Here is a 20,523-nt window from a genome sequence, read left to right as displayed (position 1 = left end):
TAACCAGGTAACTTAGGTAAACCAGGAAAGGAAGGCATGATAACAGTAGTGACAGCAGAGAGGGCTTCCCAAAAAACACTCCACTGATGATACAACAAAATGACTTTATTTGCAATAGCTGAGAATTTTTATATATACAGAAAAACATATTCTCCAGTAAAGGCAGGATTAATCTCAAGTGCGCAGCAGGGACACCCCCCGTTTCCCTGGCCACGCGAATTACAGCAGGGCGGTCAGGTGGTACAGCACGCGGGCGGGTGACAGGACCTGCCCTGGAGTCCAGGACGGGGGAGCCTGGGCGTCACCATGACCTCAGCTGCAGCAGGGGAGGGGAGGTGAATTTTCAGGCTGCGTTTCCTGGCACATGGCCGGAAGCTGTGGTGGGGAAGTCATGCAGCCGCTCTGGAAGTGAAATCTAAGCGCTGCTGCTCACCCTGGGGAGCTCCCACCAACGTGCTGGTTTCTTTACGGTAGTGACAAAAACCATCTCGACAGGTACTGAGTTCAGAAAGGCTCCTCCTGAAACATGTTCCAGCCCTGAACGCTTTAGAGTGGACCCCCGGTCGTCTTCATCCCTCCGACGGAGGAGCCTGTGAGGTCCTGCTGGCCCAGGGCAGGGGTCGGCAGGCTTTCTGTGGAGGGTCATAGCGGAACCACGTTCAACTCTGCAGGCTCTACGGTCTCTGCTGTGACGGCTCAGCTAGCGCTGCAGCCACAGCCAGCACCTGACCAACAACCCGGGCTGTGTCCCCGAGACCTCACGTACGGACAGGCCCACACCGGCTCGTGCCTGTGGGTTCTCGTGGTCTGCGGACCCTGCTGGGGCGGGAGAGGACCCACGCAGAGGTCGTTCCCACCCACCTCTGCACCGAGCAGCTCTGACCCAGAGTGAGGCGGGGAGCTGCGGGAGGGCCTCCTCCCCACGCGCCTCTTCTGGGGCGTTTACACAGAAAGGCCGCAGAGCCCTCCAGAGGGGGTTCCGGTGACATTCTCAGTCGCGCAGAACTACCTACCTCTATTTTAGTTATACCTCTACCATACTCTTCCTCAACTGTGAATTTTTCCTTGTGGACAATTCCAATACACCTTCTCCTTAACTAGGAGAATTTGATGCAGAATTATACTCCCACTAGGGACAATTAGAGAGGGTGGGGAGGCAGGGGACTGAAGAACAGAAAGGGGAGATGAAGCCAGCATCGAGTTCTTGGAAGAGAGCGGGGAGAGATGCAGATGCGTGAGAGCTGGCTTTATGACAGCACACCCGCTTTCTCGTAGTTCTGGAGGAGCGGGGGCAAAAGGGGCTGAACGCGTGTTCTGGCCTGAGGATCACAAGCAAAGCTAAGACCCAGACAGACTCACTGGTCCGACAGGGGCACATCTGTATCCAAGACATAGTCAACCCTTGATACTAGAGAAGGATCGGAAGACCTGATCCATCTGTGCAATCTACACTGGATTTCCACGAAGGCTTTGTCTATCCAAGTTATCGTCTAGGGTCCAAAGCAGAAGTCATAAAACTACAACAACGTGGAATATTTTGACCAGGGAAGAAACCCCAAAACCCACCCTTCTTATGCAGCCCTAACAAAGTGGGAGGAATATGTGAATATTTCACTCAGCTTCTTGGGGGGTGTAGGGGTAGGATTCTGAAACACTTCCATGAAGAGATGAGAAGCAGAATCCACTTGCTCACTGCTATGCTCACTGCTATTCTCACTGCAGATGTGGAAAAGATGATTTAACATTCTTTGGAGTGTGCTGTTTTAATCAGCTTAAAAGAAAAAAAAAATCACTTGCCAAGGACTTTTCAGAGGCTCACCTGCAACTCTGAACCCACCCTCTGCTTGTTCCTCACAGCTGCCGAGAGCTGGTCAAGGGCCCAGAGGAGCCCACCCACCCCCAAGGGGAAGGGTCTGACATGAGCTGACTTCCAGCCACTTCAGATGCTCTTCTGAACCAGTATCCGGCAGGGATGAACAGCATGATGCCAAGATACAGACAACAGTTTTGGGGAGAAAATGATTTAGAATTGGGATTATTTTTACCGAGAATTAGGAAACAGCTATTTTAAATTTTTAACAATGAACTCCTGTCATCTCCCTGTCTCCTTGAATAACATCCGCCTTTATGATTAAACAACCTCAAGTTTTTCTCCAAAACTTTCAGTCACTTCTGAGAACATGCCAAAAGAAATATCCAGAGAGAACCAGACCTGTCCACATTTGAAAAAAAAACACCTGGCTTCCTCCAGAATGGCTGGTTTCCAGTCATTTTATTCTCTCTGCCCCACCCTGCCCGCCGTGCAGTTTCCGCTCTTAAGCATGCTCTGCAGTGTCTCCACCGTCCTCGCCTCGGAGCGCAGAGCTTTCCGTGGCGTCCAGGTCAGCGCTGATGACGCCAGCGCTGCAGCTCTTGGGATAAACAGAGACAAACGTAAGGCTCTACGAGCCAGTTCCTGGACGGCTTCCACCTCTTGCCCCTGAAGATCATCCCCCTGTATTTGTTTTATAAATTTAGGAATAAAGTCTTAGGTACAGGGGTAAGTTTCTGCCTCACTTTCCTCAGTCTCAATTTAAAGATGTGAAACAGAAACTCCAACATCACCTGAATGGTCTCTTTTTCAGTGGAGGCTTTTTCCCTGCGACAGAAACGACGTGGGATTTCAGGCATCATGATCAGAAAGGAATTCCTTTCTCACGGATGGCCACGCATATGAGACGAGGGTGGGCAGCCGTGGCTGGCTAGTCAGGATGTGAGAGCTTGCTGCAGACATGATCCACGTCTTGACCCACGCCCTGTGTCCTGACACTGAATTAGCTGCCAAGCCCAGCTAAGAGTCAAACCTGACATTCTGGAAGAGTTTGTGAATTCTACTGGGCTCTAGTGTTAATAATGATCTTACACTTTTGCACTGAAAATTTTCACCTGAAAGCATTTGGATTTTGTCTGTTGTGGAAGAATACTGGGCCTTTTCTGACTTAATACAATACTATTTTTTAAAAATGAGCAAACGTTATCTGGAATTAAAAGAGCAGTGAAATCTAGGCATTTTCCTTCAGGTAAGATCTGGAGCAAGTTGAAATGCGTAACTAGAAAGGTGTTTGTTCTCTTTAACGTTAAAGTACATTAAATAAAACAGCTCTCAGCCTTAGACACACTGATAAGAGACCGTTGCGTTTGCTTCTCATCTCTTAGGGTATAAAGCTATTTGGTTTCCATCCTAGAAAGAAGTTCTTAGAATCAGAAAGTCACCAAAGAGAAGAGCCCTGATCTTCCAACAGGCAAACAGCTTTATGGAGAAAGTGCAAGCGCACCGGATCTCCAGCGACAATCGTCAATGGAGCAGGAGAGGGGCTATGTAAACTCTAGTCAAATCTGATCAAGGCCATTAGAACCAAAACCTCCAATAAAAAACCCCAAGAGCCTCGAGGACAACAGCTTGTTCATTAGGGCGTGTCAGACAATGCAAAACTGAAAAATGAAAAAGCGGTTCAGAGAAGCCCTCAGAGGTGCATGTCATGGGCTGTGACCTGCTGCTGAGGATGCAGAGCGAGGCTTACTCAGATGCTTGAAGCTCCAGCTGCAGCAGAGGACGAAGCAGCCGGTGAAGAGCAAGGTGAGGCCACCGACTCCGCTCCTCACGCTGGTGCGGCACCGGATCCAGCCTGTTGGCAGAGAAGCAGGGCTCACGTTAGACGGCCGGCCACTGGCCCTTGTCTGCAAGGGACTCAAGTCACCCGGTCAGCTCAGGCAAAGGAACTGCTGCGCGAGGAATCTACATACCACTGTATCATACATACGTGTTTTAAACAAACGAAAACCAGAAAAGCTTAATTTTAATCAATTTCAATTAGTCACTCTTATTTTGGGGAGTGTGGTTAAAAGTTTCATGGGGAGATGAATACGAGTGGTCTTGCAGCTGAGCCTTCCTCGCTTGGGGACAGTGAGCGTGGGGACGGCAGAGGTGGGCAGGTACTGAAAAGAATGAAACCTGTTTGATAAACGGCAGCTGCTGCTGTCGTCACTACAGTGCTTTAATTGCGTCAGACTCCAGAATGAGGAAAGGCAGGGAGGAAGATGGGAAGCTCGAAAGGCCATCCTTTTCTCGTTCTCGAGCCGGGCTGTGACAGCCCTGGCTGAAGGAAGAGAAAGTCTGGAACCAGCAAGAGAGCCCCGCAGGCACGACTCGGGCCTCACCTGTGTGGACAGCTCCCAGGAGCCTCCTGAGAGAGGAGCTGGCCGGGGCTTCCAAGCTCCTTACCGCCGTCGTGCTTCTTTCCAACCAAGGAACTAGGGTTCCAAACAGAAGTCACTGTGACAGCTCATCTAAATCCGTCCTCTTCCCCAGCACTCGGTGCCCGAGGTCCCCAGGGCAAGGCTGCGGGAAAAGTACATGCCAAGTCGTGGGTGACGGTCTGCCCTGGGCTGCAGACATATGAGCACCGGAGGCCAAACTACCTAGTTGGCATCAAGAAAAGGTTCTTCGGCAGACTAAGGGGCCCGAGGGACTGGGACCTGGATCGTCTCTCGTCTGATGAATACAGTGCCCAGATGACCCCCGGGACAGGACTAGTGAGCCACTTCTATTTCCTCCCGCCTGCTGCACACCTCAGCAAACAGCACGGCCTGCTACTGTCCTGGTGATTACCCGTTACTACTGCCGACAGCTGACAGGTCTACTCTATCAGCCCATCACCATCGCTGACCAGCACACGCTTCTTATTTATGTTCGATGCGAGAATAACTAAAGCAGAACCAGGAAGGAGGGTTTCTGCTAGGTACTTACTTCCCCTGCCCTTGCAGCTTTCCAAGTTTAATGACAGGCAGGGAATCTCTACTATTGCTGGTTCTCTGGTCTCAGTTTGGTTCATCAGGATAAAGTGTAAATTAAATATTTACAACTGGTTTGGCAGGTGTGGTGAAGTTGCTGCAGATGTAAAAATACTATGATGCAAATGATCATCCATTTATTAAAAATGACAAGAACCATGCTGGCTTCTCAGAAACCACACAAAGGCTATTTCTCTTGCAAGGTGAAGATTCGTATCTTACAAAACAAAGCATGACAAGCCCATCCAGCTCAGAAAAATGACACAGCTCTGGGAAACCTGCAATGGCACCACCTCTCTCCCTGGAGCGTCAGGGTCCCAGCGGCTCCCAGGGTCTTCTCCAGCTGGCGGAGCCCGCTCACTTCATTCCGGGTCCAGGCACTTAATGTGGATGACATCAGTTGAGGCCTGAAGCTGGGATATGTAAGCAGCCCTCGGCTGGGAGAGCCCAGGCCCAAGCCCACAAGCGTCCTGCGGGAGCTTTTTTCCGTGACTCCCTGCCTACTGCCCCGATGCTCTGGGCCCTGACCTCCATCCCCGAGGAACGGTCATGCGTCTTGGGTTGTCATGCACGGCCGGCCTCTGCCGCCTCACCCCTCAGCCACTGCTCTGCAACCTGCCAGCACCGGGACAGGGGTTCCGCTGACACAGACGTCAGAAACCCGCAGCCGCCGTCTGTGGCTTAACCGTCCCATCACCCCTCTGGCCTGGCTATAACCCCAGAGGCATGGTTCGACTCACCTCTCATGTCTCAGGCTGTTGGTTACTCACACACGCTTCTCTTAAATACCCCCTTTTATGGGCGGGCTCCTCTGGTCAACCAGGGGACCTGGCCCCGGCCCGTCAGGCTTCTGCTCAAGTTCTGATCTGCACTGCTCCCCACCCATTCCCCACGGGCACCCCTCCTCAAAGCCCTCACATGGACACCCTACTGATGGCAGCCCCGTGTGCAGGTTAGAGAACAGCCTTTATTGCGGTTTCCGGGCCTTTGAAAACCCAGAACCTGACAAGGTTTTCCTACTTGACCTTCTGGTCTCCCATCAGGCAAGTTTTGCTTTTTGTAGTTACACAAACTGTGTTTTGGTTTTCTCCCCCTAAACTACCTTCTTCCTGCCAGTGTGAACAGTCCACTGCTGAGTGCCAGGGACCTGCATCAGCGCCAGCATCCAGAAGCTGTTCTCAGATGTGGCTCATCTTCAGAGACACCGAGGAAATGTCTGGAAATAGGTTCTGAGGCTTTACTTCAGAATCAGTCTCTAGGCATGATGGCTAGTAATCATATATATAAGAAATGACCATGTAAAACTTTTACCTGTCCAGATTGGGAACTGAGATCTCGCAAACCTCCTGCCCCGAAGCCAAAGCATTGGAATTCTGCCAAAAGCCCAGCTGGCGCTCCCAGCCCAGTGCTCTCAAGGTGGCTGATGGACTGCTGAGGGCTCTCAGACTCTGGGCCTTGTTGAATCTCTTGAGACTGAAATCTTGGGTTTTTGAAATCCACTTTCTCTCAGGCCAGGAAATGACTCCTCTTGGTAGTTACATCCATGAGCATCTATCTCCCCGAAGCTCGAAAGACAGCTCCTCATGCAGGTGAATCCCACAGGGAATGAATGAATCCCTCATTTCCCTCACTCCGGATTTACTGAAGCCCAGCTCGGGGGCACCCTTGGACCTCCACACTTAGGTCTCCAAACACAGCCACTTTAATCGACCACGAGAGCATCTCACTCTGCCCTGATTCATCAAGATGAAGGCCCCGGGTGCCTTTCGGTTGGGGCAATCCCCTCACCTGGGTCTGCTCGGGTGCCTGACGTGCGAGGACTAGTTGTGCACTGGCGCTTCCCCCTGAAGGAAAAGGTAAGCGACCACAGCCTGGAGCCCAACAGCCCAGCAGGAGAAACGCTGCCTGGAAACACCGGGCAGAGACCCACCAAGTAACCTTTGAGATAAACTGAACCCTGGGCAAGTTACTCACCTTCTCTGAAACTCAGTCTCCTTGTCTGTAAAAGGGGATAAGAGCCATCTCCCAGGACTGGCATAAGATCACTTAAGGTAACTGAGGCAAACGCGCAGGTACCCCAGCATATACAGTTACCTCAATAACTGTTAGTCCACTGGCCCTGCCTATAAGTACCAGGGGATGAATGGCTTCCGAGAGAGGAGGAGGAAGGCTCATCCAAGATCTTGCCTGAGCCCAGAGCCTATCATGGCCCAAACTCCTCCTCAAAGACTGCCTGCAAATTCAACTTCAACCTGTGGCTGTCAGGGATAGCCACTGCTGGGTGAGGTTTGAACTTTCTGAGAAGCCACGCCCCCTTTCAATCCTTGTAGATTCCATGGCCTTGAAGTCCTTGGGCAAACGACAAATTAAATCTTGACTTTAACTGAAAGGTCACTAGGGTCTCCTCTAGGGTCTCCTGTTGGTTCACTGGCAGCATCGAAGCCTGAACATTAATGGTGGAGCCAACTTCAACGGTTTTTGGTTTATAACAGAATCAGAGGCCATGTGATGGCCACACATTCCTCGATACAGAAACCCAAACTGAGCATGCGTCGTAGGCTGTGACCAATAGACAAGAACAAAATCCTTCTCGGACACAACTATGGAAGCATGGACTACTGCCGGCTCCTGGCCGCATCCCTCCCCCGATCTCACCGGCTCATCCTCGACCCCCCACCTCCACTGCCTTGACTGCCCTGCCTCCCAGTTCAGCTTTGATCCCAGCCTGCCCCACATCCAAACACCCCATCTGCTGCTAGAGCTGCCAGCTAACCGTGTCTGACCACATGCCCAGAACCCATTTCCTGCCCAACCTGGTCCTGACTGAAATCTAAGCACAGCAGACCCTGAAGTCTTTATGCTTCTCCTGAGTCTGCCAGCATAAAAACCCACCCAACTTCTAGAAGAGGCTGTGCCTCTTCCAAGTGTAGAGGGTCAAGTGTTAACCAGCATCACCGGCCAGCCTGCCGTAGTCGTGCCTTCAACTTGGTGGAGGGGAGGGGAGGGGAGGGGAGGGGAGAATGACGAACCGCCCTTAAAACTGAACCCTGGGAGCAGGAAGTCATGCTCTGAAACAGTGACGAGTGCAGTGCCCTGGAATGCGAGGGTACAGAGGACGTTAACCTCATTAACTCAGAAGGCTCGGTGCTGCCTGATGAGCTGACACCTGAGCGCGCTTACCTTGGGAGAGTCTCTCACCCTGGGGACTGATGACAAGCAGGGGCTTCTGGGCCAGAGTGCTCCAACGCTGGGGCCTCTCTGGCAGCACCCCGAGGCCAAGATAACCAGGATAGAGCTCTGGAAACCACTCCAGCCCCAGGGCGCTCGACAGGCTCTGACCGGCCAAGGGGCTTCTGGAAGCGTGGTGCTGGGCTGAACGTGCAGACTGCAGCCCCTGGGGGCACGATGCTGGGGGCCAAGAGCCCAACTTAGATGTCAGAGAAGCCCACTCCTCACCCGCCATCAACGCCTTCACAGCAGGGCCTCGATTCCGGCTGCCGGCTTCTGCTTTCTCTTCCTGGAGAAATTTTACAGCCAGAGAGGCGGGACTCTGGTTACGTGACTGTGCTAGAGGGAGACGCTCAGGGCAAGTTGTCCCCATTAGTGGGAACACGTGTACACCCGGACCTCTGTCTTGAGGCTTCTTCTCTGTGACTGAATCATGGCTCAGGGAAGCCCAATCCTGCGTTTCTGTCACAGATACACTTTTCTCTACACCTCCTTGGCTCCCATATGTCTCTGCTCCAAGGTGGAGTGCTTTTCCCTGGTTCTCCCTGCCCTGGCTTTTACCTAAGGGGTTAAGTTTCAAAGCAGCAATCTGTGATTCTGCATTCTTTGCCAGAGTCCTGAAGTCTCTATCAGTAGAAACTCCTAAGAGGTGATCCTCGGCCTTGGAATCTCTTTCTCTGCCTGATGATGACATGTTTCCTCTTTGAACCCTGTGACTGCAATTCACGGGAGAACTATGACCATCACCAAGAGATGTATTGAATAATTTCACGAGAAGGTTCTGTCTTGAGGCATCCACTCTGTCCAATCTTAAATCAGCTGAAGTGGCTTGCACATCATTAAGGAAGGCTAAAGAATATTTCCTATCGTGATTCGACCGAGAAGGTGCCACTGGGCCAGGAGGTAAAGGTGCTTCAATTTCTGAAGGGTTATCTCTACTTTCTCCTAATTGAGGCAAAGCTTTGGCAAGTTCTTTTGTAGAACTGGTGTTTTCTGATGCAGAAAACTGAGTTGTAGTTTCTCCCCGGGAAGCAACCTTTGGTTTAGTATCCTTTAACATTTTGAGGGAGGGCTTAACTTGACTCCTGACATTTTCATCAGCCTTTTTATGACTTGCTTTTTCCAAACCAACAGCTAGTGCTGAAGAGGACTTGACTGTCCGTTCTGAATTGTTCCCTTTCAGTTCCGGATTTCTTTTCTTACTGTCTGTCCCTAACTCTTTCTCTTTTGCTTTAATTGAGTCCCTGATTGGCGCTTTGATTTTTTTACCACGTGCGAGTGTAGCCGGCTCGCACTGATGAATTTCTTGATCAGCAGGCATAGTTGCTCCCAGCATCTTACAGTGCGGCAAGTGGGATTTCAATCGTTTAAATGGCTTCTTACAGTAAGGACACAGTTCCATCCTGGGTGGAACAGCACTCTTCTATTCCTGAAAAAGACATACACAAGGAGATAGAAGCATACAGTCTGTAAATACTCATGCCTTAGTTAGGTGTCATACCTTTTAAATTCATTTGAAATAAGCCAGGCTGAAGGACATTTTAAAACATTTATTTTGATTCATTCTTTTTCTCCTATAGGTACAAAACAGACACAGGTGGATTTCAAGGTCAATGTTCCTGACTCCATTTCTGCTTGGTATTTCAGATTTTTTAACATCTTCTAGGAATCAATCATTACAAAAGATAACCAAAGGGGTTTTTCTACATCCCTAACTAGGAGGCAAGCCAGGCAAAAGGACTTATATCTAGTGAATTAATGGTTAGTGGAAGAAAAAGGTGTCCAAAATGCCAGCCAGAATGAAATATTTGCTATTTAACTTTGTAGCAAGGCAACTGGATAACACATGAGTGTAAAGAAATTGTTATAAAACACATCATTCAAGGGAAGAAAGTTGAAAAATAAAAGACTATAGCAGTATGTATAGAAAAATCCACAGGGGTGCAAGAAAGAATTAGAACTTTAGGTAACTTCAATTACCTAAGCATGAAAAATGAGAATGCTACTAATGTTTAACACATTAGTAACATGCATGCACAAACACACACACACACACACAGAGAAGTATGGCTAATGTACATAATACATAAATGGAGGAAACATGGTCTCAATTTTTTTTACTAGGTTTGTACGACAATGGATTAATGGGAAATTTGTTTAGTTTGACACTTTTGTAAAATTTATGCCATATAAAAACATTGGAAACAAAAAACAAAAAACAACCCTTAAACTCTGCACTTCTACTGCAGGGGGGCTTGGCTTGATCCCTAGTTGGGGAACTAAGATCCCATGTGCTGTATGTTGCCGCCAAAAAAAATGAAAAATACTTAAACCACGTACCATTGGTGCCTCTGTTATACTCACCAGTCAGGAAAAGGTAGTATTTCATTCCAAAGCTCAGAGAAAGTTATTTGTTTACATTTCTTATTCAATTAAGTTCCAGAGGGTAGGGAAAAGGTAGCCCCTGTGCACAGCTGTATTCTCAGAACTGAGCACAGGGCCTGGCCCTGGCCAACCCATTTATCATAGCAACCAACCCACCTTGTCCTACATGAAGTCAGGCAAGATAAAACTGTCTTCTGCCAATAGACTTTATACAGTTCAGTTCAATTCAGTCACTCAGTCGTGTCCAAACTATACCTAATGGCCCACCTCTGGGAATCTTTGGGAAAATTGTCAATCTGGGAAAATTGACTCTTTGCGACCCCATGAATTGTAGCATGCCAGGCCTCCCCATCACCAACTCCTGGAGTTCACTCAAACTCATGTCCTTCGAGTCAGTGATGCCATCCAGCCATCTCATCCTCTGTTGTCCCCTTCTCCTCCTGCCCCCAATCCCTCCCAGCATCAGAGTCTTTTCCAATGAGTCAGCTCTTCCCATTAGGTGGCCAAAGTACTGGAGTTTCAGCTTTAGCACCATTCCTTCCAAAGAACACCCAGGACTGATCTCCTTTAGAATGGACTGGTTGGATCTCCTTGCAGTCCAAGGGACTCTCAAGAGTCTTCTCCAACACCACAGTTCAAAAGCATCAATTCTTCGGCGCTCAGCTTTCTTCACAGTCCAACTCTCACATCCATACATGACTACTAGAAAAACCATAGCCTTGACTAGATGGACCTTTGTTGGCAAAGTAATGTCTCTGCTTTTGAAAATGCCATCTAGGTTGGTCATAACTTTCCTTCCAAGGAGTAAGTGTCTTTTAATTTCATGACTACAATCACCATCTGCAGTGATTTTGGAGCCCAAAAGAATAAAGTCTGACACTGTTTCCACATTTCCCATGAAGTGATGGGACCAGATGCTATGATCTAATGTTGTGGACCGTTTAGGCTGCCCAGGAGGCTCAGTGGTAAAGAATCTGCCTGCCAATGCAGCCTCAAGTTCGATCTCCATGGAGATTCTCTGGAGAAGGAAATGGCAACCAACTCCAGGATTCTTGATGGGATCAATCCCATTGACAAAGGAGCCCGGTGGGACACAGTACATGGGACTGAAAGAGTCAAACAGGACTAAGCACACATATACATGGACCATTTATTTTCAGAAAGACACACAACGGAAGTCAGTCCACAGGCCTTGGACTAATGATGTTAGAAGGGGATTGAGACCTCTGTTAGAGGTGTCTGCCTACATGCTCTCCATCCTCAATCCTCCTGAGATCTTCCCTGTACCGTCGGGCTGTAACGTCTCAACGTGGGTGCCTTAAAATTACGGAGTCCAGGTTCGTCTGGTTCATCGAACAACAGGACAATAAATCCAGATGAATTGTTGGAACAAGGGCTAGTGACGTTGTTTGGAAAGCCAGCAGACTGAGACGATGGTGGATTTGTGTCCTAAAGAACCATGCTGCCAGAGTTACAATTCAGGCCTCTTTAATCCTAAAAGGGGAGGGAGGAAAGTCAAACACTTCCTGGTTCCCATCACCCTGAGGTGGGGGTGTGTTCATTTCCTGCGCCTGCAGTCATTCACAGGTGAGCCTGGTCAGGCTGTTTCTTTGGAGCTAAACAGAGGTATTTTAGCCTCATGCTCATAACCTGGGAGGCAGGATTCTCAGAGGTGGGCCATTAGGTATAATTTGAGATTATAAGTAACATCCTTTTAGGGATTAATTTGCGCTAGAAAACAAAGGTCCTTCCCTATTACATTAACTACTTTCTTACCTGAGTTTTTGTAGAAGGATGCTAATTTTGCGCTTGTTTCTCCTGTATCTGCACGCTCCACGACCGCTGTTACCCAGGCGGGCAGGGTGAATTCGACGTTAAGGTCAGCCTCTGAAGGACACAATTAGGGCAGTCACTCGAGTGAAAGAAATGAGTAAGAGGAACAAACTATTGGGGCAAATCCAAAATAACGGGGGTCACCAGTAGGGCACTTCTACCTGGGGGTCCCGGAGAGCAGACGCGGGACCAGCCTCCTGGGCACCGGGCTGACCTCAGAGCCCTCCCTCCGGCGCCCTCCAGTGGGCTTTTCGACCCCCTCTCCCTTGCTTTTTCAGGAGAGCAGTCGGGCGGCTTCCAGGGAGTTGAGTGGGACCACCGAGCAGCTCCTGGGGCCCGGCCGGCCGCCCCGCAGCCTCCCCCAGCCCCGGGCGCCGGAGCGCCGAGCCTTCGGCTTCAGAAAGCTCTCCCCTCACTCTCCTCTCGCCTCCACATCCGCGCCTAGACCTACGGCGGAGGCCACAGACGGCACCGCCGCCTGTGGAAACTCCGCCCGGGTGGCGTCTCACCTCGCGAGACACAAAAAAACCAGGAAGTCCCGCGACGAGCTCCCTGAGCGCACCCCACGCGACGCGGCCCAACTCCCCGGACTAAGCCCCGGGGCAAGCCGTCTACACCACTGCCTGATGCTTCTCCGCTATTTTTTTTTAAACTATGGCTTCACAGGGATTATAAATCAAAGACTTGTATCATATGATTATGACACGGTTTAATTTCATTTAAGCCTGGCTGGACTCTTACGCCGGCCCGTCTCGGTTGCGAACAGGCAAAAGCCCGGGCCACCTCTAACGAGGTCCTCTTTCCCAGAGGCTCCTGGTCGCTCCTCCCCACCCCCTCCCGAGCCCGCCTCTTCCTATGGGCGGGGCTACCGGTCGGCGCGGCCGGGCTCGCGCCACTGCGCACTCGCGGGAGGGCGGTACCACGGCGGCGGCGACATGGGGGGGCGCGGAGCAGACGCCGGAAGTAGCGGAGGGACGGGTCCCCCCGAGGGGTACTCAGCGCCGGCCGCCTCCGCCAGAGCCGCGTCCAGAGCCAAGGCCCGAGGGGGTGGGCGTGGCGGCCGCCGGAACACGACGCCCTCCGTTCCCTCTCCTCGCGGAGCGGCGCCGCGTCGCTCGTCTCCATCGGCTGCCATGAGCGAGCGCCTCCGCCCCAGGTGAGTCCGCAGGGCACCCTCTTCCCCTCAGCCCCTTTCCCGGTGTTGTGTCGTGGGGTACACGGAGCCGAGGGGGGTGCGACGCGGGGTCCGAGCGAGCCTGGGCCCTGCGAGTCTCCGTGTGGGTGCCTTGCTGTCCGGGCGGGGAGAGGGGAGGGATGCTTGGCTGACTGGGAACCTGGTCCCCGGGGGCGCCGGAGCGGTGACTCCTCAGGGCCCGGGTCGCCCCCCGACCCCATCTTTCCTCCCCCCGCCCCCCATCTTTCCCTGTTTGGAATGAAGTCCGGTCGGTCCCGGCGGAGAGAAGGGGGCCCCAAAGCTTCCCTGTCCTAAATTTAGGAGGGTGGGGGGATGGGAGAATGGCCGATGTTCGAGAGGAGCCTCTCGGGGGCCTGTGAGGGGACGGCGGGGCGGGTAGCCGATCTCCCCAAGGTCGGGAAGAAGGACTGGGCTTAACTCCGCAGGACGGAAGGGTTAGGTCAGATCGAAGCCCTTGTGCCCTGCTGGGCCGTCGTAGACGCCGAATGGGCTAGGGCCAAAGTGATGACCTGTGGCTTCCCTCCTCGGCCATAGCGTGAAGAGCGTGCAGAATTCTAAACAGTTTGGGTGCGGAGCCGTTTGACTCCGAAGGCTGGAGGTAGGGCTATATTGCGACGCACTTTTCCTCCGAGCCTGGACCCGGGGCTTAACCTGGAGAGTGCTGAGGATTCTTTTCCTTTTTCTCATTTCTCACCTCTGTGAACAGGTTAGGGAGGAAAATGTTGGGATTGTACCCGGGAATGGAGAAGATGGACTTTATTTGGAATTAGAACAATCCCTCATCGTGGAGTTTGAACTGAAAACTATAGATATCACCAAGTCCCATCTTTCATTCTTCTGATCAGGAAGCAGATTTAGAAAGCTCAGTTGGTTTACCTGGGTCTTTCTATGCCAGTACTTTGGCCATCTGATGCGAAGAACTGACTCATGTGAAAAGACCCTGATGCTGGGGAAGATTGACAGCGGGATGAGCAGGGGACAACAGAGAATGAGATGGTTGGATGGCATCACCGACTTGATGGACATGAGTTTGAGTAAACTCTGCGAGTTGGTGATGGATCAGGAGGCCTGGTGGAGCTGCAGTCCATGGGGTTGCAAAGAGTTGGGCACAACTGAGCAACTGACGGAGAAGGCAGTGGCATCCCACTCCAGTACTCTTGCCTGGAAAATCCCATGGATGGAGGAGCCTGGTAGGCTGCAGTCCATGGGGTCGCTAAGAGTCAGACAGGACTGAGCGACTTCAGTTTGACTTTTCACTTTCATGCATTGGAGAAGGAAATGGCAACCCACTCCAGTGTTCTTGCCTGGAGAATCCCAGGGACAGGGAAGCCTGGTGGGCTGCTGTCTATGGGGTCGCACAGAGTCTGACACGACTGAAGCGACTTAGCAGCAGCAGCAAGACTGAACTGAACTTCTAGGTTCACTGTTCTCTTCATTTTTTTTTTTTCCCCAAAATAATCTTAGTGAGGCCTGAGTGAATGAGACGGGGGTTGCCTTGGTAAATTATGCTGTAGGTTTTTTTTGTCTCTCTGTATTCAGTGATTTTTGAATGTAATTGACAGTCTTTCCATGGGGACCCGGAATTAATATCCTCTAGATATCCTAGAGGATATTAATTCATAGGGTTGAGATTCTGGAAGGCATCTTGGAAGTTCTTTAGCGCAATAGTGAAAATCAAGAGTTCTCCAAACTTCTGCATATTGATTTGGGTCATGTAGTGAGAGAGCCATAAAAACCCTACTTGTATATGAAGGAAGAGTGGGCTGAATTTGAAATTAGGGGCCCAGTGTACCAACTTGCTACTGAGATTAGTCACGAGATCCTTACGTATAGTAAGCCTGATATAACTGCCAGTTTTTTCCTTCCCACACCCATTTGTACTTCCAGCAGTCCCTCGGGATGTCTCACATATCTGAAAAAGTCTAAATATTTCTCTGAAAAACATTCCTGTTATCCAGTGCTGTACACAAATACACTGGATGCGCTTATAGTCCTAGCAGTCCCTTTTATCTCGTTCACACAATCTCACATGGTAACTTCTTTACTGTGAGAGAAGTCATGTGAGCTGGCAGCGCTTTCTCTGCTCCCATGTGTTGTGTAGTACAGTGGATCAGATCCAGCTGTCTTAGCATCTTCAAGTCGGTTCAGATCTGTGGATCTGTTTCCTCAATTTTAAGAGGAAGCGTTGGTCTATGATGGTGGGTCTTCATACAGGAGGGGTGGGTATGGGTATGTGTGCCTGTGCTTGTTCAGTTGTGTCCGACTCTTCAACCCCATGGACTGTAGCCCAGCAGGCTCCTCTGTCTATGGAATCATCTAGGCAAGAGTGTCAGAGTGGGTTGCCATTTCCTCTCCAGGGGATCTTCTCCACCCAGGGATCGAGCCCACCCTCTTGCATCTTCTGCGTTGGTAGGTGGGTTCTTTACTAGCTGAGCCACTGGGGAAGCCCTGCGTGGGAGGGAGGTCCCTACTCCAGTTAAAACATCCATTATCTCTTTTATAAATTGAAGGATCTTTTTTTTTTTTTTGGTAGGGTGAAATAGTTCTGTCATTTTTAAAATAAAGTTTGAAAACCACTAGTCTGTGTATCCTAGGATTTCTTCTGTGCTCAGTCTCTAGGAGGGACAGGAGGGTTGAGGAGAAATGAAGTGATGAAAAGTGATGTATTCTGCCATCCTGAGAAGTAACAGATGCTAAACAATAATCTGTAACTAAATGGCTAGGGAGAATGTAATTAGTTATAGGGTGGCTGCTCAAATTATAACCTGGCATATGGCATTAATGTTAAAAGTTACAATCTGACTGATTGTGTTGAGCATGAAGCTAAGGTTTTGTAAAATATTCATGATGTTGAAAGAAATGCTTCAAGGATGAATTCTGCAAAGAGCTTAGAAAAAGGAGAATGAAGAACATTTAGGGCTCATTCTTAATCCAGAACCATCCAAAGGAGAGAACTCCCAAAAGGCCAGAGAGATCCTTCTGGTACCTGGAGACATCAGCTAATTATGAGGCAGGAATATTTCATGTGACTTTCTCAGTTTAATTGAAATCTTCAAAACCAGCCCATCCTCTTGACGTTCATCGTCTTGTCACTAGAAAGATAGTAACCTTCTCTCCCATTATAAATGAGGAAATTGGAAAGTTGTAGTCAGACCATGAGTTTGCTGGCAGTGACTCAGCAGCCCCGGCACAATCATCTGTTGGAACACCGATAAAAGAGGAGTTGGGGGACCGTCACCGTCATTCGAGGAGTTTCTCTTTGGGCGGCAGCTGGCCTTCCACCAGTGTTCTGCAACTGTTGTCAGGATGGGTGTAGCGATTTCTTGGTTCCGCTAGCACATCCATTTAATGATTATTAAAGCCTGATATTTATCTAGTTTTTAGCCTCCGGTATTTCAAGGTAAGATCTAATTCCCTGAGAGAAAGGTGAGGAGATCTTATTTTGTAAACAGCTGAGTCTTAGGATGCTGCAGTCCTTTGGGTCGCAAAGAGTCAGACACACTGAACTGAGCTGAGGCTTAGACCGGTGTAGCCCCTGCCGGTTGGCTAGTGCTTCCTCAGAATCATAGCCCCCATCTTATCATTCCAAGCCTAAACTGGGTCCATACTCATCGATTAAAATGTTAGATGCGTTCACAAGTAAGAGAGAATTAAGCTCAGGGTGATAAATTTAGCCAACGTCCCGACCTGATCAAAGCCCCTCTACTCACGTAGAATGTGTAACTGTATTGAAGATACTGTGCGTTCAAATTCAGTATTTTCCAGAAAGCTCTCTTACCCTCTAGATAGAGCAACTTGAACTCTGAAGAGCTTTCATTATAACAGCTTATGCTGCTTAGTATAAACCAACCTTTCACCAGCTCTGTCCAGTAGAATTTTCTGTACCTCTTCTGTCCATGGTAAGTGTACTGGAGCGGGTTGCCATTTCCCCTTCCGGTGGTCTTCCCGACCCAGGGATTGAACCCAAGTCTTGTGTGGCTCCTGAGTTGCAGGTGGATTCTTTACTGCTGAACCACCAGGGCAGCACAGTTCCATGCAGTTTGACTTAAAAGTGTACCTCCTCTAATAATTTCTGTTTTCTAACTGGAGCTTAGAAGTCCAACCAGCACTGGTTCTTACACAGAAAACATACAAACTCTGTCTCCGTCATACAGCTCAGAATACTTGACCGAGAAAGAGGGGTGATTTTTCTTTAAACCTGGACATTTTAAGCAACTGGTGCTGCAGTGTAACAGTAACAAGCTGGAGAAGTAACTTCTCTTACAATACCAGGTGGTGCAGCCAGCCATCAAGTTAATGTGTCCAAGAGCCGCCTTTGCAGTGATTGTCCAGAAAAGTAATTTGATGCATTAGAGGGCAGAGAGCTTTTGTGTTAATGTGATAATTGGGGGAAAATCAGAGATGAAAGAAAGTGAAAGAATAGAGGCTACCTCCAGCCTCTAATGCTCTTCGTGTGTAGCACCATTTTTATAAGGATTTTAAGCGTAAATAGGCAAAGGCAGCCATTCCCGTCTTAGATGCCACATGGACAGGAGTAAAATTAGGGTAACTTGGGATGGTAATTTCAGGAAATGGAGGAGGAGATCACCTTAATTAGGTAGAGTTGGAGCACTTAGTCATCAGTGTCTTCCTGCGCTTGTTTATTCCCAGTAAGCATTTCAAATCGTCAGGCTTCTTTTTAGAAATTAGTTGTACTAATTTAAGCTCTACCTTCCTCTTGTTATTTTACATTTTGGCTCTTCTAACTTTTTTGCCTATTGGGATTATCATATGATGATCTATCTCTCAGGCAAGAGGGCAAATTTAATATGTTTAAATTACAGTTTGAAGTGTGCAGAAGACCAATTCTTTTTTTTTTTTTGTTCTCTTTGTGGTTTAATTCCAGGAAAAGGAGAAGGAATGGCAGTGAAGAAGACCACCATCTCCCCCCACAGACCAAAAGGAGCAGTAGAAATCCTGTCTTTCACGATTCTTGGGACACAGAGGTAGGAAGTGTGGTCGAGAGCACCTGCTGTTTGCACTGCTTGAGCCACTTCTGGGTAATGAAGATTATTCTTTGAGTAGGGAAAAGTGATCTGACTTGATTGCAGTGTTTCTAACCTTTTTTTTTTCTTTCTTCTGAGTCATGGCTGTTTTGAGGATGCTACCCACCTTCTCCACAGCAAAACAGCCTGTGTTTGCATGTAATAATACATACAAATGCCCAGAATTTGGATGTTATGGGTTTTATGGACCTCTGAAAGCCCATCTTTGAACCCTTGTTGGTATTTCAGAAGCCAACTTCTTTGCTTTTTTAAATATATGGACCATTTTAAAAGTCTTTATTGAATTTATTGCCATACTGTTTCTGTTTTATGATTTGTTTTTTTGACCTTGAGGCATATGGGATCTTGGCTCCCAACCAGGGATGGAATCTGCACTCCCTGCATTAGAAGGCGCAAAGTCCCAACCACTGGATAGGGAATGAGCCTCTGAACTGAGGTTTCCTGGGTGCTTCAGTGTCCCTCCTGTGCACTTGAACGCTTGGTCTGCAGTGGGGCAGGGAAGCTGACCAGATGCTATTATTAATAAATGATGCACCTGAAGCTTTGACCCTCAACAGTTGTCGGCCTAAGAGAGAAACTCCTCGCTGCAGAGGTCCCTAAGCCCCAGCCTCGTCATTTAAAGCAGAACTCCGTGCCTCCCAATTCTCGCATAACCAGAATAATTTGTACTTAAGTTCTTGATAGTAGGATTTGATCTATATCCGGTCTTTAGCAGAAATCCAAAGTAACTCCCTCAAGGAGGGAAAAAATCAGTAACTGTCAGGTAGGTAATTCTCATTCAAGAGCAGCTGATGCACCCTAGAGCAGACTCGATTCTTCTACGTAGAGACTGAATTTTCTGTAGCTTTTATCCCCCCTTTTAAATCCTCGTATCATTTTTCCCCCCGTTAGAGTAGCAGAAAAGTATTGAGCTTTTGGTTAACGTAATAACTAGGGAATTTCACAGATGGAAGAAAACCAAAGATTAAAGGCTGCCATGAACATCTAACGATAAGAATTGAGTTTCCATGATTCTTTTGAGTTAAGACTATTCATTAAAAGAGTACATGATGATTACTTTCATGGTATCAGTGTAAATATTTCTTTACTTGTGCCTGTATATCAGACCTGCTATATGATGTTTGCATGAGTTCAAAGGTACAGTAGATCTTTTTATTTATTTATTTTTTGTATTGATCTTTTTCCCCCTGCGTCTACAGTTCTAATGCTTGAGAGCAGGAGTGTAAATGGTCATTTTTTTAAAAAAAATCAAGCATTTCTGCTCTCTTCTTTTGAATAATACTCCGTAGTGTTAGGTTTGGTTGTATTCTGATTGCTGTTTGTAGAATGACCTTCACTCCCTTGCTGATACCCATGCACTGGTCTCACAGAAGTTGGTGCATTGTTGTTCAACCTGTGGGTTCGTGTGTGCTGTTCTTGTTTGTCCAGAGAAATTCAGTGATTAAACCACTCTGTAGGTATTAGTTGGAAGCATGGACTGGATTGCCCTGGTAATAATTAACAGTCAGTAAGATGGTAGGTGTTGCAAGAGGGCATCAGAGGGCAGACACACTGAAACCATACTCACAGAAAACTAGTCAATCTAATCACACTAGGACCACAGCCTTGTTTAACTCAATGAAACTAAGCCATGCCCGTGGGGCAACCCAAGATGGGCAGGTCATGGTGGAGAGATCTGACAGAACGTGGTCCACTGGAGAAGGGAATGGCAAACCACTTCAGTATTCTTGCCTTGAGAACCCCATGAACAGTATGAAAAGGCAAAATGATAGGATACTGAAAGAGAAACTCCCCACGTCGGTAGGTGCCCAATATGCTATTGGATATCAGTGAAGAAATAACTCCAGAAAGAAGGAAGGGATGGAGCCAAAGCAAAAACAGTACCCAGCTGTCGATGTGACTGATGATAAAACCAAGGTCCGATGCTGTAAAGAGCAATATTGCATAGGAACCTGGAATGTCAGGTCCATGAATCAAGGCAAATTGAAAGTGGTCAAACAAGAGATG

General features: G+C 48.8%; 2 protein-coding genes across 7 annotated transcripts in view; one reads left to right on the top strand and one right to left on the bottom strand.

Annotated features, from left to right (window-relative positions):
• Nucleotides 1-2,253: 2,253 nt before the first annotated feature.
• On the bottom strand, nt 2,254-12,874 carry MTNAP1 (mitochondrial nucleoid associated protein 1). Of its 6 annotated transcripts, XM_070389005.1 has the most exons (6): nt 12,438-12,778; nt 12,220-12,330; nt 8,011-9,487; nt 4,198-4,290; nt 3,561-3,665; nt 2,254-2,411 (listed from the first exon to the last, which is right to left on the bottom strand). In XM_070389005.1, exons 3-6 carry the CDS (start codon nt 9,458-9,460, stop codon nt 2,383-2,385), a joined length of 1,677 nt encoding a protein of 558 aa, XP_070245106.1. In that variant the 5' UTR covers nt 9,461-9,487; nt 12,220-12,330; nt 12,438-12,778; the 3' UTR covers nt 2,254-2,382. The 6 variants fall into 6 exon arrangements, 5 of the variants coding, with proteins under 5 accessions (XP_070245106.1, XP_070245104.1, XP_070245103.1 ...); XM_070389003.1 differs by lacking the exon at nt 12,438-12,778 and adding an exon at nt 12,786-12,874 and having other exon boundaries at nt 2,254-3,665; XM_070389002.1 differs by having other exon boundaries at nt 2,254-3,665.
• Nucleotides 12,875-13,141: 267 nt separating this feature from the next.
• VCF1 (VCP nuclear cofactor family member 1) overlaps nt 13,142-20,523 on the top strand; it is a 20,872-nt gene continuing 13,490 nt past the window's right edge. The window contains exons 1-2 of the mRNA XM_005904103.3: nt 13,142-13,432; nt 18,357-18,456. Coding sequence (XP_005904165.1) covers nt 13,212-13,432; nt 18,357-18,456 — 321 coding nt within the window. The 5' untranslated portion in view covers nt 13,142-13,211. The remainder of the gene's footprint in view (nt 13,433-18,356; nt 18,457-20,523) is intronic.

This window comes from Bos mutus, chromosome 19, assembly GCF_027580195.1.
Source record: "Bos mutus isolate GX-2022 chromosome 19, NWIPB_WYAK_1.1, whole genome shotgun sequence".
NCBI lineage: Eukaryota > Metazoa > Chordata > Mammalia > Artiodactyla > Bovidae > Bos > Bos mutus.
This window is presented reverse-complemented; position numbering and strand designations above follow the sequence as displayed.